Source organism: Copadichromis virginalis, linkage group LG7 (genome assembly GCF_057382275.1).
Source record: "Copadichromis virginalis isolate Kocher_CV1m ecotype Utaka linkage group LG7, C_Virginalis_male_GT1.1, whole genome shotgun sequence".
NCBI classification, from domain to species: domain Eukaryota; kingdom Metazoa; phylum Chordata; class Actinopteri; order Cichliformes; family Cichlidae; genus Copadichromis; species Copadichromis virginalis.
In genome coordinates this window covers 60,825,939-60,840,279 of record NC_140624.1, presented here as the reverse complement: position 1 = coordinate 60,840,279, position 14,341 = coordinate 60,825,939, and the positions used below count along the sequence as shown (strand labels likewise).

Sequence of the window (14,341 nt, the reverse complement as noted above, 5' to 3'; positions counted from 1 at the left end):
CTTAAAATCAATACGATATTTTACAGGGAGCCAGTATAAATTTGCTAAAACTGGAGTGATGTGTTCCTACATTCTAACACCTGTTAAAAGACGTGCAGCAGCATTTTGGACTAACTGCAAGCGATGAAGAGGTGAGTGTTGAAGACCCAAATAGAGAGAATTGCAGTAGTCCAGTCTAGAGGTGATGAAGGCATGAATAAGTGTTTCTAGGTCTCTTAGGAAGATAAGGCTTAGCTTTGGCAATTTCACGTAACTGATAAAAACTTGTTTTCACAACTGTGGACACTTGCTTCTCTAATTTAGAGGAGCTATCTAAAACACTCTGAGATTCCTTACAGTGTGAGAAAGATGAGAAGCAAGAGGACTGAGGGTATCAGTTAACTTGTTCAAAGGGGCATGAGTTCCAAAAACCATAACTTCAGTCATATTTTCATTTAGTGTAAGAAAATTCTGTTAACCAGTCTTTAACATCATGTAAACAGTTAAGCAAAGGCTGCAGTGGGACAAAGACACCCAGTTTCAAAGGGAAGTAAATTTGGATGTCATGAGCATAACAATGAAAGGGAATGTTGTATTTCCTAAAAATAGATCCCAAAGGCAGCATGTATAAGGAGAACAGAGTTGGACCCAAAACAGACCCCTGTGGCACACCACAACACATAGGGGCGGAGGAAGAGGAGTATTGCCCAATTTTAATAGAAAATGACCTCTCCGATAAATATGATTTAAAACAAGATAAAACCGTGCCTTTTAGACCAACTACGTGTTCAACTGTGTCAAAGGCGGCAGTCAAATCTAAAAGGAGTAAAACAACAGAGCAACCTTAGTCTACAGTTAAAAGAAGATCATTAAAAACTCGTAAAAGCGCAGTCTCAGTACTGTGACGAGATTTAAAACCAGACTGGAACACTTCACAAATGCCACGAGTGTGTAAAAAGGTCTGAAGTTGCTTGAAAACAACTTTTTCCAAAATTTTGGACATAAAAGACAGTTTAGAAATTGGCCTGAAGTTAGAAAGCACATTTGGATCAAGATTTTTCTTCTTAATAATGGGTTGCACAACAGCATGTTTGAAAACAGCTGGTACACAACCTGATGACACTGAAGTATTTAAAATAAAATACCAGGCCCAATGACATGAAGAATATCTTGTGGGGAATTAGACTGTCTTAAGTGATCAAGTACTTCCTTCAATGCAGAAAAGGTTAAAAACTGCTGAAAAACAACCGAGGTGGATCTAGGTCTAACACTTTTTTCCATTTTTTCTCTGCACATCGGCGTTTGCGTCTGAGAGCGCAGGTGGTTTCATTCAGCCAAGCGGGTGGTTTTATCAGACCTACATTGCACAAAATAGGTTTCGATAATTAAATAAAATATACTAATTTGTTTGAGTTTTATTCAATATAAAGGGTTACTGTCAGTTGCCAGTTCTTGGATTCCTTATATTTGTACAGTCAATCAAAAGGCATTTAAATGCACACTTGATGAATACCACTGACACAGAAATAAATAAATGTATTTTCCTACTATTTTAGTTAATTTCTATAGTTAGCATCTATCTATCTATCTATCTATCTATCTATCTATCTATCTATCTATCTATCTATCTATCTACTGACTTATTTTTACAAATGAAGTGCAGCTTATATGGGTTGTGAACTTTCTTAGAATAAATCCTTGAGATTATATAATAACCCAGTTAATATCAGGTCATTAGGGAATCTTTTATTGAGCCTTAGGTTGCAAAGCATTTTTTAACAGTCAAAGAAATTTTCAAACATGCTATCAGCATTTGAAATATAAAACTGGCAGAGAAAGGTGCTTATCTGGGGTGGACATATTACCATTAGCAGCACATTAACTTATCTCTTTCTGCAGAGCATGGGCTACAACGTCACTGAGCCTCACCGCTTTCCTTGTTTTGGTCCTGCAAGAAATTAAGTTTACTACATGTGTTGCTATCTACTCTCAAGCTATAAGTAACACATGTTTAAATACTTAAATTCTCCCATTATTAGGCTACACAAAACTGCCTGATTACATCAACCCCAAGGTGCTGAGGACCTGTGCTAGCCAGCTGCCTGTGATCCTGAGTCACATTTACAGCCAAAGTTTGAAACAGGAGATGATATCAGTGTTAGGGAAAACATCCTGTCTAGTTCCTGTACCAAAAACCTCAACACTATTAAGAATTTAAAGCCTACTGACCACTTGCCATTACATCATATTTAATGAAGATTGTCGAGAGATAAGTACTGTCCAACATGAAAACATCTCGTGACCCTCTGCAGTTCGCATACAGAAGCTACCAGAAATATTAACAAACATGTCCACCATCTCCTGGATTAATGATTACCTGATACATGTAGACAAACTGCAATTTGGGAGACTGGACGGTACAGTACAGGAGCTCCAAAGGGAACTGTGTCATCTCCATTTGTGCTCACCTTGTACACCTGAGGCTTTCAGTACAATTGTGGTCAATGCAATCTACAGAAATACTCTGACAATTCTGAGGTTGTTGGTTGTATTAGTTGTGGGTGGGAAGAGGAGCACAGAGCACTACTGGGTGACTGGACTGGCCTGGGAGGATTCATCTGCTTCCAAATGTGAATAAGACCAGAGCGACTGTGATCAACTTCAGAGGAAAGAGGACAACTGACCCATGTCTATCCTGGGATAGGATGCTGATGTGGTGGAGGAGTACAAATACAGAGGCATCCATATCAACAACAGGTTGAACTGGAAGACCAACACAGAAGCTGTATCCAAAAAGAGGATGAGCAAGCTCTACTTCCTAATGAAGAGAGCAAAATGAGAGTAAAATCATGGGGATTTTCCATCAGCCAGTTGTAGTGAGCACAATGTACTTTGCTGTGGTGTGCTGGAGAAGAAGCATCAGAGCTGGTGACTTGGATGTTGTAAATGAATGTATTTTTTTAAGCAGGCTTCTGTAATACAGAATAAATACGATACGAGTATTTCACTCACTGTTAGGAAAGTGGTTTTAAGATTTGATGGTACATTTTCCACTGAATTGTCAAGGAACTGAAGGTAAAGCTTGAAAACTCACAGGTGGTCTCAGTGGCCACAATTTTTAATATTTAATTCAGCATCTTCACAATTTTGATCACATGTTGTGAATTACATCAAGGCTCAAACTTGAGACCCCAGCCACTAAACGCAGGCTCTAAGAGGAGATGGGATCACCACTGTTGCCTGCTTCACCTTGAGATGAGGCCAAACGTGGATCCGTTTCCTCTCCAAAATATGTTGTCCTCTGGGCCTCCCTATACATATGAACACACACATATATACACATGGCTCTCATTTGACAAAGTAAAACAGAACCAGACAGAAAATTACTCATAACCTTCAAGGCTTATCTGAACTGATGGTATAAGGCTAGGCAGTAGTGTATGCTGCACATATTTTAAAGCCCCTTGAGGCAAAATTATGACTTTATGCAGTATAAATAAAACTGACTGTGTGTGTGTGTGTGTGTGTGTGTGTGTGTGTGTGTGTGTGTGTGTGTGTGTGTGTGTGTGTGTGTGTGTTTCAATGTATATCTATTTTTATCACCTAGACTCATGGACAGGGAACATGTTGCTCTCAGGGGCATCAGAGGTGACTGGTTCCTCTTGTTGCTGGGACTGAATGTGGCTTTGCTGCTGGGACCCACTCTCATCAGTCTGAAAAACATTTTGGTGGCAATGTTGGTCATTACTTTTGCTGAGAAGATTGATCCAACTTTCATATTTGTCAGTTTACGATGACATTTGTCAAGCTGTCTCTATTGCTGGAATAGCAGTATCGAGCTTCTGGACCCTAATTTATTCATATTTAGGCTCTTTATCAGCTTTATCAGGTGACATTTATTAGATTAGAGACAGATAGTGACACACACATTACATTTATTAGAATATTCATAGAATTGAAAATCTGTTCAAGTTCTACATACGTAAAGTACCTGGACAGAGGTTGAGACGTGTGTCTTGGCCTGCATGCTGCCTCGTTTGTGGAGTTCCAGCAGTGTGTCATACTCACTCTTTAACTGATCAAAGTCATCCTGGAGTGTCTTCAACTTCACAATAAAAAGAAAAAAAAGTCACCAAAGACTGTTGAGATGTTAAGTCATGAAGTCTATATATAGTATCCAGCATGAGATACCTGAAGCTCGGTCCGTTGGTGTTTCTGTTCAAGGGCGTCCCAGTCACACTGGGGCACAACACCCCAGTACTCTGCGTTCATTCTGTTCAGTTCCTCCTGGGCTTTCCTCAGGTCTTCTCGACACACCTTTAGAGCGAGCTGCAGTTCCACAGGATCCTTCCAATCTAAATGGAAACACATGTAAGAGCATGACACACTTCCCTATAGACATTTATATTTTATAAACATAAAAACATATGTTTTGCTGAGCTCTAGAGGTTACTGTACTTGGGTTTTTCAAATATAGATAATGTTGGGCCTTTTCCATCAAAGAGGTTTTCAAACTTTTTCTGGCATGCCCCACACCAGAAGCTGATCACACGCTACCATCTTTTATCAATTATTTAATAATAATAATACAAAAAGTTGGAAAGTAGTGAAATAAAACTCAAACGAACAGAATTTGCAAACTACTTCTGCAATTTTTTCAATCTCAAAAATAATCTTTTTTATGGAGTTTAACTTTAACTTTCAAATGCAAAATATGGAGTTTAACACAGTTACTTACAGAGTTATTCTCCATTACTACTATAGTTACAGAGAGTCTCTAGTGAGTCACTGGAAATGTTTCCTAAGGAATACCATCCAATAAAGATACTGACAGTTTCAACGTTTAAACAAATTATTATTTTCAGTATCACTTAAAGGGTATCAATTGTTTTTCCTTTAATTCCATCGTACATATATTGTTGCTATGGTGACTCCTCATATTAACCTTCAAATCATTTGGTCAGCGTGTGAGAAAGTAATCCCTTTGATAAATAAAATAAAATAAATAAATTAATTAATCCCAATAAAGAATATGTTATATTGTCTTAAAACCATACATGTTTATTTTGGGAAGAAATCACATCTAAATTCACATTTAAAAAAAAAAGGACCTTAAGTTATTTTCAGTTCACTGTTAACTAGTTAAAGATGTAATAGATGTTGTTATACCTGTACTTTTGTCTGCAGAACGCTGCTCCTTCACACTACTTCTTGTCATGTCATTGAGCTGCCAAATCAGCAACCTGCGAGCATCACGCTCCTCCCGGTACTGCAGATACTGGTCAGACAGTTCTGACTGCAGATGATCCACCTTAAGAGGAACAACAGGCAATGGGGTGACTGATACGATAATTGATGGATGCATTTCCTTTATGCGCAGGGTTGTGTGTATGCTTTCATGCCCTTAAGCTTTTATGCTTTCATAAAAGCTTTCATGGCCTTAAAAGTCACATGTCTTGATGCATTCTCAATCATCCAGATAAATAAATCTCCAAAAGTTGATTCTGTTCATCTAGACGTAGCGTTTTCAGTGGGAGAAACGTTTTGTCACTCATCCAAGTGACTAAAAGTCACATGATTAATTAAACAAAAATAAAATTAAAAGTATGCCATTTACCACTGCCTGCACTGTCTTCTCTCTCTTTCTCATGGCTTCAATCTCCTCCTTTAGCTTCTGCTTCTCCATTTTCAAGGCAGCAATCTCAGCCTGCTCCTCTGCCCAGCGAGCTTGAATCTTTCTGTCACATTCCTCTGTCACCAGCCTCAGATGGGACTGCAGTGGTTCCAGCTTTTTGATTTGTTCTCCCTGATGAACTGAAAAGATGTATACAATGCATGCATTACAACAAATAATCAACTCCCTGATATAAAGTCTTTATACAAAGAAAAGCTAACCTCTACAAACTTCATCTTTTTACTGAATAGACAATTAGTTTTAACTAGGTGAGAATAACATGTTGAAACCAACTCTTTCTATGCTACAATAGAACTTATCATTTTACTGCCTACACAAACTGCTAGGACCTTTTAGAAGGCTATTGGAATCTAGTGGAATCCTTTCCACTAATTTTATTAACTTCTTAACCCAGATTTGCTCTCACAAATGCTGAGTTGAATCCTTAACAAACAACAAAGAAAAGTGTATGACTATGTATAGGATGATTTAGAAGAAAACACTCAAAAGTGAATGGCAAAGAGACAGAATAGTACCTGGAGAAGACTCAAAATTATTAATATAGTTACTGAATATTAAAGTCACAAAGTTTTGAGAAATTAATTCAGAATAATACTTTTTTTTTTACAAAGAAATATATTGCCTTACTTTGCAAGGCTGGATGGAACCACGCTGGTTGCTGTGTATTATGACTGCAAGAAAGGGCTAATCAAATTATATTTTTCTGTCTCTAAAGAGATATCTACATTGTTGTTACTATTATACACCCTCTCTTTGCATGTTCATTTGAACCAATAAATTTAGTTTGATGTAAGACATTTACCACTTAGATGTGAGAGAATATTGATATTTATGTATTGTAAATATAAAACTTTAATTTATTTAATTCTATACCCAAAGGTTTTATTTTTCTGTTTTTCCCAAAAACGTTGTGGGACGCCATTTCTAATCTGCTTCAAAACCTTGTCAAATCTGTTATAAATTGTTTTTTTAAATAGCATTTTTATAAAATCTATACAAATCAGACTAGCTTTCTCACTGACCAAAGGTGTTTTCATATTCCTTTTTAATGGCAGACAGAAGGGGTTGGTAAGTTTTGAAGGCAGTGATGAAACATTCAAATGCATTGCGGTAGACCTGTAGGCAAAGTAGAGTAAGATTGTAAGTACTTAGACTGCAGCAAGAAAATACGTATATATCTTCTAAACATAAATACAATCAACAAAAACATTTCACCTGAAGTTTCAGCTCCTGAAATTTTGGCTCATGTGGGTCGATAGTATGAAGCTCCTTGCTCACATAGTTCTCCAGCTGCATCAGAAGTTGTGGCTTTCTGTTTGGGCCAGCATAAAAGTAACTGCCTCCTGTCCAGCACTACATGATTGGTCACACAAAAGCACACACAGTACTGTGAAAGGAACTTTCCTGTGACACTGAAAGATAAAGTTTATAAAGATGACATGAAGTTCTTAGATGATCTTTATACCAATTAAAAGACTTTAGATGTTGGCAGGACAAAGTCAGATTGCTGTTTGTGTAATGTTACCTGATTTACGTACCTTTCTCGTTGCACATGGTTGGACAGATACACCACCAGCACTTTCCTCTTCATGTCCTTCCTCTGATGTCTGGGCTGTGTAACTTTGTAGATTGTATTCATATGTAAGTCTAATATGCAAACAACAAAGTCAGTCTGCCTTAAACGTACTTTAAATAAGCTTTGAAATACAAATGTATTTATACATAAAAACAAACGTAGCATGATTTTTGGTGTAAATGGAAGTCATTTCATCACTTGCCTTGTTTTTTGTGACGGTGTTAGAGGTGGAAATTTTATATCTTTGTTTGGTGACATTTATAGCTTTGATATAAGGGGTAGACAATAACAAACACTTAGCCCGTTTGAAACTGTTGTATTTCGTCAGTTTAACTCAATGAGATCGGCTTTAGCGTCGCACAGCACATTTGAAGCAGGGTTTCCATGGTAACGACGACTGACTACGCAACAAGACCCCACGTAGTTGCCCGGTGTGCGCCTAACTAATTTTCAAAATGGCAATGATTTTATCTGCTCAACTCAATCATTAACTTTGATATATAATAACTAATATATGGTAACGTGTTTTATAAAGGCTATTTCACATATCTGCTATATTAATTACAATATAATAAAACTTAGTAAACAACACAGTGTTTTTATGAACAGGCACATATTTCGCCGAGGAAATAACACTGCTATTAATACTGTAAAAATACCCTTTAACTTACAAATAAATACAAGTTTCACCATGTAAAGTTCAAATTTAAATTATATAACGTTCTGAAAACGTGTGTAAGTTTAACAGACGAAAACTACATTTCCTAGCCCCTATCTCACTGGAAGGCCCTAAACCCGTCTAACAGTAGTGGAACTCTGTAGTCATTTCTAGTGACATTAGCATAAAAGCGAGCGTGCAGCTGAACTACAGTACCCATACGACACTATTTCAGCCTACAGTACATTCTGCTGCTTATCCGGGGATGTCACACCGCTGCTATTTTCTCCCCTCAGTCCCTCTCACTCTCAGCCTACAGCTCCAGCGGACTGACACTGGGCTTTGGATAGAAAGAAACGAACAATAAGATACAAAAACAGGAGGCCAAAAAAAATGACAGAGCTCGGAGCGGGAAGCCTGCCGCTGGGAGATCCTGCTTTTAATTACCAGGAGCACGAGCTTAACGAGAGGCTGAAGCGGCTTTACCCGGCTGTAAACGAGGAAGAGACCCCTTTACCCCGATCCTGGAGCCCCAAGGATAAATACAGCTACATTGGGCTGTCACAGAACAACCTACGGGTCCATTACAAAGGTTAGAGACCTGCCTCATCACTGATGGGCCTAAGTGTGTAGTCAAAACAGCAGTTCAAATCTGTCTGTGTTGTTGCCGAAGGGGGGGGGGTCTCTCTCTCTCTCTCTCACACACACACACATACACACTCAGTATGCGATTATGTTGACTGTGTATGTGCGTGTGCAGTCCTGGTAAATCTAGTCTGAGCTGCCTCTCCTGTCCTGTAACCTTGCTTTGTTTCACGAATGAGCAGAGGAATGCCCAGATGGGTGACAGTGAACTCGCTAACCCTGGCCATCGGTCTCATTACCGTCACACTGAAATCTTCAATATCATGGCTCTTCTTTGTTTATTTACTGTTTATGACGTTACTGCTTTGGAGTAAACTCACTGCATCTGACGTTCTCCTCGCTTTGTACTGGAAGGGGACACTGGTAGCAGTAACGACGCATAGTTTATTGGCAAACCCCTGTCTAACTTACGGGAGCTTGCTAACAGAAAGCTGTTAACCAAACACATTACTTAGCCTTGTGGCTAACTAGCTAACGTTAGCCAACTTAGCTGTTCCTAATATTGAATTGAGGTTCCGAGGTGGACACCAACAGAACTTGTTGTTTTCCAGTGCAGTATCAGTTGAAATATTAACGCTGTACAGTGCTATAGCAAACAGGATAAAATGGCATTGTTTTGTGTTTCTCATGTGATTTCAGAGCAGTGTTCTAGAAGTCTTTTCCAATCATTTTCCCGTCCACCTCCATTCAGATCTGCGTGCCCCGAGCCTAACAACAGTTTCAGGTCCAGTTTCTAGCAGGCAACAGAGGTGCTGCCGTGAGAGGAAGGCCTCTGCGCATTACATTAGGCCAAAATGCACCGTTCTGGTAATAAATCCGGAGTATCGACGGGCTCTGGCATTTTAACGTTAACAGCAACCAGACGGTTCAGTCAGTCTTTCATTCAGATGGATAAAAGCTGACAGCAGGGCTTTTAGCCGTCTCAATTTAGCAACCACCTATATCAAAACAAGGTGACATCCGTGTGACGGCTTCTGTGCTGTTCAGACAAACCTCCCCCCCCCCCCCCCACACACACACACACACACACACCAAAACAGGAAAACACTACAAGACTTTAATCACACACTGTGAAAAATCCCAATTGATAGGCTCCTTTGGGCCCCGTGTAGAAGGTGAGAGGATACAGGCAAGATGTGTAATTCAAAATTAAGGTTGTGTAATCCATTTTGTGAGGTTGATGGAGTGGTGGTCCTACAGTTTGGAAACAGCAGGGAGGGCCTCTTATTTGTAGACTCGGGCCTAATGCCAGATACAACCGCAGATCATTTAATGCATAATTGATCAGGTCCCTGCTGATGAGCAGTTGAATATGAGCTTCCATTCAGTTTATCTGTTATGTTGAGAATGTTGATTTACCTTTTGCTATAATCAGTGCTGTTAAGATAATTGTATTCTAGTCTAGAATTACCTAACAGCTCTGGCACTGGCTCAAAGTGGTGTATTGCTGAGGATGAGGGGGGGGTTCTTGTTGAGGTTATGTTGGACATTGAGTCATTATGTTTATGAAAGGTGCACAGATTCAGTGACACTGCACTATTGTTAAGGCATGACATATAAATAGGTTTGTTCTGGAGTGTGTGAGATATTTTTTTCTGCTCCTGGTTGTTCCTGCTCTGTTCCCTCACCCTTGTGGTTTGGATGCTATTTTGACCAGCGTGCCAATTTTCTCTGTTCAAGGCCATGCAGTGTCTACCTAGTCCTGCTGCGCACTGACAGAGATTAATCCTCGCAGCCTCAGCAGCAAGATAGATACTTAAACAAACTTAATTACTTTGTACCAATAAATGCAGCAAATGGTGTTAATTTTTACACCTCTGCAGATGCAAAGATAATTTTATCATTAACTTAGAAATAAAGAGAGGGTTACAGTTGCATAGTAGGAATACATAGTAGGAATAAATCTAATGTTCTGTAACACACCCTATAGCGTTTTCTTTGCACTTTTACACACATAATAAATTCAGCTGCACCCTGATGAAAGACCAAGCTGTTGACTAAGGATTTTGTTGGAATACTAATTGTTTTGCTGTAGATTTATGTTTTATGACTTACAGTAATCACAATGTCAGTGTACCAAGCAAACTTTTAACTGAGCAAAACTTTTCGCAAGCAAATAGTTTCAAAAAAGTCAACTAATCATTTCTTTGACCTTTGAGAGAAGCACTTTAATATATACTGTGAATAACCATAACAAGACTGACGTGGAACTAAAGGAATAGTACGGGATTTCAAATTCACATACTTTACGAAATTTAGTTGAGCAAAAGGAAAGCATTTATCTAAATAGGATCATGATTTTTATTAGGGTTTCATTTATTTCAAACTGCAATCCATTTGTTTGAGCCATGTTGAAATTAAAGTGCACAAATAGAGAAACCTACAGGCTGCACTAGATGCTGCTGCGGAATAGTCGCAACTAAGGCCTCAGTCATTCTCTGTTGTGTACAGACACCAAAAGCTGGAGTAGTAATTGCTGTTATACGTCTTTGAAATCAGATGATAATGACATTTACGTCACTTAGACCCCAGCGTACCTCCCCATTATTACATAAATGAACTGTGGTGTATCACATCTTTGGTAAGCTAAGTTCAGTTCCTCTAGCCACACCCAAGCCTGATTACTGCCACACCCATTTTCAATCAAGAAATCACTTAAATGGGACCTGCCTGACAAAGTGGAGTAGACCAAAATATCCTCAAAGGCCAGACATCATGCCACGATCCAAGGAAATTCAGGAACAAATGAGAAACAAAGTAATTAAGATCTATCAGTCTGGAAAAGGCTATAAACCCATTTCTAAAGCTTTAGATGTCCAACGTACCACAGTGAGAGCCATTATCCAAAAATGGTGAAAACATGAAACCGTGGTGAACCTTCGCAGGAGTGGCCAGCCGACCAAAATTACCCCAAGAGTGCAAGATCGACTTATTCAAGAGGTCACAAAAGAACCCAGAACAACATGCAAAGAACTGCAGGCCTCACTTGCCTCAGTTAAGGTCAGCGTTCACGACTCCACATTAAGGAAAGTGACTGGGCAAACATGGTCTGCATGGCGGGGTTCCAAGATGAAAACCACTGCTGAGCAAAAGGAACAAAAAGGCTCGTCTCAGTTTAGCCAGAAAACATTTTGAAGATCCCTAAGACATTTAGGAAAATTTGTGGACTGATGAGAAAAAACTTAAACTTTTTGGAAGTTGTGTGTCCCATTGCATCTAGTGTAAAAGTAACAGCATTTCTGAAAAGGAACATCATACCACCAGTAAAACAGGGTGGTGGTAGTGTGATGGTCTGGAGCTGTTTTGCTGCCTCAGGACCTGGAAGACTTACCGTGGTAAACTGAACCATGAATTCTGTTGTCTGCCAAAACATCCTGAAAGAGAATATCTGGCCATCTGTGTGACCTCAACCTGAAGCGCACTTGGGTTTTGGAAGAGGTCAGTGATCCAAAACACTCCAAGTCCACCTCTAAATGGCTTAAGAAAAACAAAATGAAGGCTTTGGAGTGGCCTAGTCAAAGTCCTGACCTGAATCTGATTGAGATGTTGTGGCATGATCTTAAAAAGGCGGTTTATCATGGGAAACCCTCCAATGTGGCTGAATTAAGACAATTCTGCAAAGATGAGTGGGCCAAAATTCCTCCACAGTGCTGTAAAAGACTCCTTGGCCATTATTGCAAACACTTGATTGCAGTTTTTGCTGCTAAGTGTTATTAGGTTTAGAGGGCAATAACTTTTTCAAACTATTGTACACGAACAGGTGTGTGGCAACTACACCCATATGGAAAAGAAATAGAAAGAACTTATAAAAGACTTGCATAAGATGTGGCCTACTTCATATAGTGAATCATATAAGGCTTATATGATTTACTCATGAAAGTGGACACTTTCTCATTACTTTCATATATTGTTTTAGTAAGTATCCAAAACGTACAAGTTTCATTTATATAATTTTTCAAGGGATCTTATGTCTGGTTTCACTCTTGTATGCTTTTCATACAAGTTTCACATAAGACAGATGCAAACCTTATAAGATTTATATACATCTTTTCCATATGGGCATTCTTCCTTGAGCTTATTCCATAGTCACTCCTCACCACCCTGGTGTTATCCAGAGCCTCAAAAGCCTAAGATGACATTACTGTTTATAGTTTGGTTGTCTGCATAGGTGGATTTGTGCAGATTTTTGTGGAGGCATACACCCTGCATACTTTACTAGACAAAGGCCCTGAGTCCACTGTACAAGGACCTAATTGCTCATAATTGTCCGAAGAGCTGCTCCTACAGGACAACTTGAACTAGCAAAGTCTATTAAACACAGTGCAATTTTAGTGGAAAATCACAAGGAAAGTTACTGGAAGATACAGAAGGTAGAAATCTTAGATAAGAGTTCATTAAGGATACACTTCGCCGTCATTTTCAGAGGTTATTTGTTATTGCACTGTACATTTGTGCAGTGAGTCTACTAAAGGGTCTACTAAAGGTTTTATATTGTTTGGTTTATATATTTGGTTTATATTGTATTTGATCTGCATACTCAGGTATTTAAATACTTTTGACATATTTTGAACTGACACTTTTAAAGACAAATTTGTTGGTATTTTCAGAAAGACCTAATGGTTTGTTTTTTACATTTTGATTTAACTTTCGCTAATGCTGATTTTCTGATTCAACTCAGAGGTTGAAAATTTTCAATTGTCTTCTTACGACAGGTGACATGTAAATATTTACAGCACTGTTTAGTTATAAAATGAGCATAATAGCCTGCCAAGCATCATTATGTTACATGTTTCAGAACCTATATTATGCTAACTTTTGTTGCCATCACGATGAAGTCATGGTAATTAGAATTGGCCGAAGTGGTCCAAAATGAGTGCCATCATAATTTTTTTGAAATTTCCAAATGCACCATGAAAATTGGGACAGCTATGCTGCCCAAACTCTATGTATGACAGAGTTGGAGTTGGCTCTGGCTCAGGAGGTTTAGCAGGTTGAATAGCTGGCTTGTTGCCTCCTTTTACTCGTTGATGTATATTTCATTGAAGATCTCGGAATGCCGGCTGCTACCAGCCAGGAAGCCAAACACATTTATGGTAAATCTGCTTTGTCAGTGTGTGCTAGAAATTGTGCCACAAACCAATTTAAACTCTAATATTGTTTAGTTTTGGTTTATTGCCTAAGAAAGAAAGGTGTAAATTCTCTAACTGTAACAAAAGTAAAGTGAGTAAAGGAAATGTCATTTAGTCACCATCTAAACTTGGTTAAAAATGGATAGAAGATGTGTAATAAGACATACGGTAACTGAAAATAAGTGTGTATATATATCACGATATGTGGTATTTTTTTTTTATACTTTTGGTCATTATGCTTCAGTATGAAGTTGCATCTATATTGAAACTAGACACCTGTTGCTTTCAAACTAGAATTATTGTGATTTGAAAAAGTCTGAGTAAGTTCAATCCAGTGGTTCAGTAGCTTGTAGAACAACAATACCTTAAAGAATTGTTTCCTGTTTTAGTTCATTCTCTAATATCTAATATCAATTTCTAATATGTACAACACAAATGAATGCTCCAGACCAGCAAACTGCCAAAACATCTGCTTTCATAAAGATGTTCATGCTTAACGATTAGTTAAACCAGTTCATTTGAATAGCAGCACTTGGCTGCTACTTGATCTCCTAGTTCTTAGGGACCGTCAAGGTTGTACTTGGTTTTTCTGTAGAGTCATAACTGCCTGTTCTGGCCTTACTTTGGAGCTTTATATGACTGGAATACCACAGTCATGC

The 14,341-nt window shown here is 38.6% G+C and overlaps 2 protein-coding genes across 3 annotated transcripts in view; one reads left to right on the top strand and one right to left on the bottom strand.

The window, feature by feature from the left end:
• Window positions 1-3,061: 3,061 nt before the first annotated feature.
• On the bottom strand, window positions 3,062-7,830 carry tsnaxip1 (translin-associated factor X interacting protein 1). 2 transcript variants are annotated; one of them, XM_085464575.1, is made up of 10 exons: window positions 7,453-7,830; window positions 7,213-7,321; window positions 6,890-7,027; window positions 6,697-6,790; window positions 5,597-5,793; window positions 5,149-5,290; window positions 4,171-4,334; window positions 3,971-4,084; window positions 3,583-3,692; window positions 3,062-3,290 (listed from the first exon to the last, which is right to left on the bottom strand). In XM_085464575.1, the coding sequence occupies exons 1-10, from the start codon at window positions 7,506-7,508 to the stop codon at window positions 3,191-3,193; spliced, it is 1,224 nt and encodes a 407-aa protein (XP_085320701.1). In that variant the 5' UTR covers window positions 7,509-7,830; the 3' UTR covers window positions 3,062-3,190. The 2 variants fall into 2 exon arrangements, with proteins under 2 accessions (XP_085320701.1, XP_085320702.1); XM_085464576.1 differs by having other exon boundaries at window positions 7,213-7,294.
• Window positions 7,831-8,103: 273 nt separating this feature from the next.
• Window positions 8,104-14,341, top strand: part of ranbp10 (RAN binding protein 10) — a 41,284-nt gene continuing 35,046 nt past the window's right edge. The window contains exon 1 of the mRNA XM_085464574.1: window positions 8,104-8,500. Coding sequence (XP_085320700.1) covers window positions 8,302-8,500 — 199 coding nt within the window. The 5' untranslated portion in view covers window positions 8,104-8,301. The remainder of the gene's footprint in view (window positions 8,501-14,341) is intronic.

Bases quoted from the DNA above. Each gene is read 5' to 3' on its own strand.
- tsnaxip1 (XM_085464575.1), bottom strand. From the start codon at position 7,508: ATGTCACCAAACAAAGATATAAAATTTCCACCTCTAACACCGTCACAA. The intron at 7,322-7,452 runs GCAAGTGATGAA...TTTGCATATTAG, and splicing joins ACACCGTCACAAAAAACAAG to ACTTACATATGAATACAATC. The intron at 3,693-3,970 runs GTACTTTACGTA...AATGTTTTTCAG, and splicing joins ACGTCTCAACCTCTGTCCAG to ACTGATGAGAGTGGGTCCCA.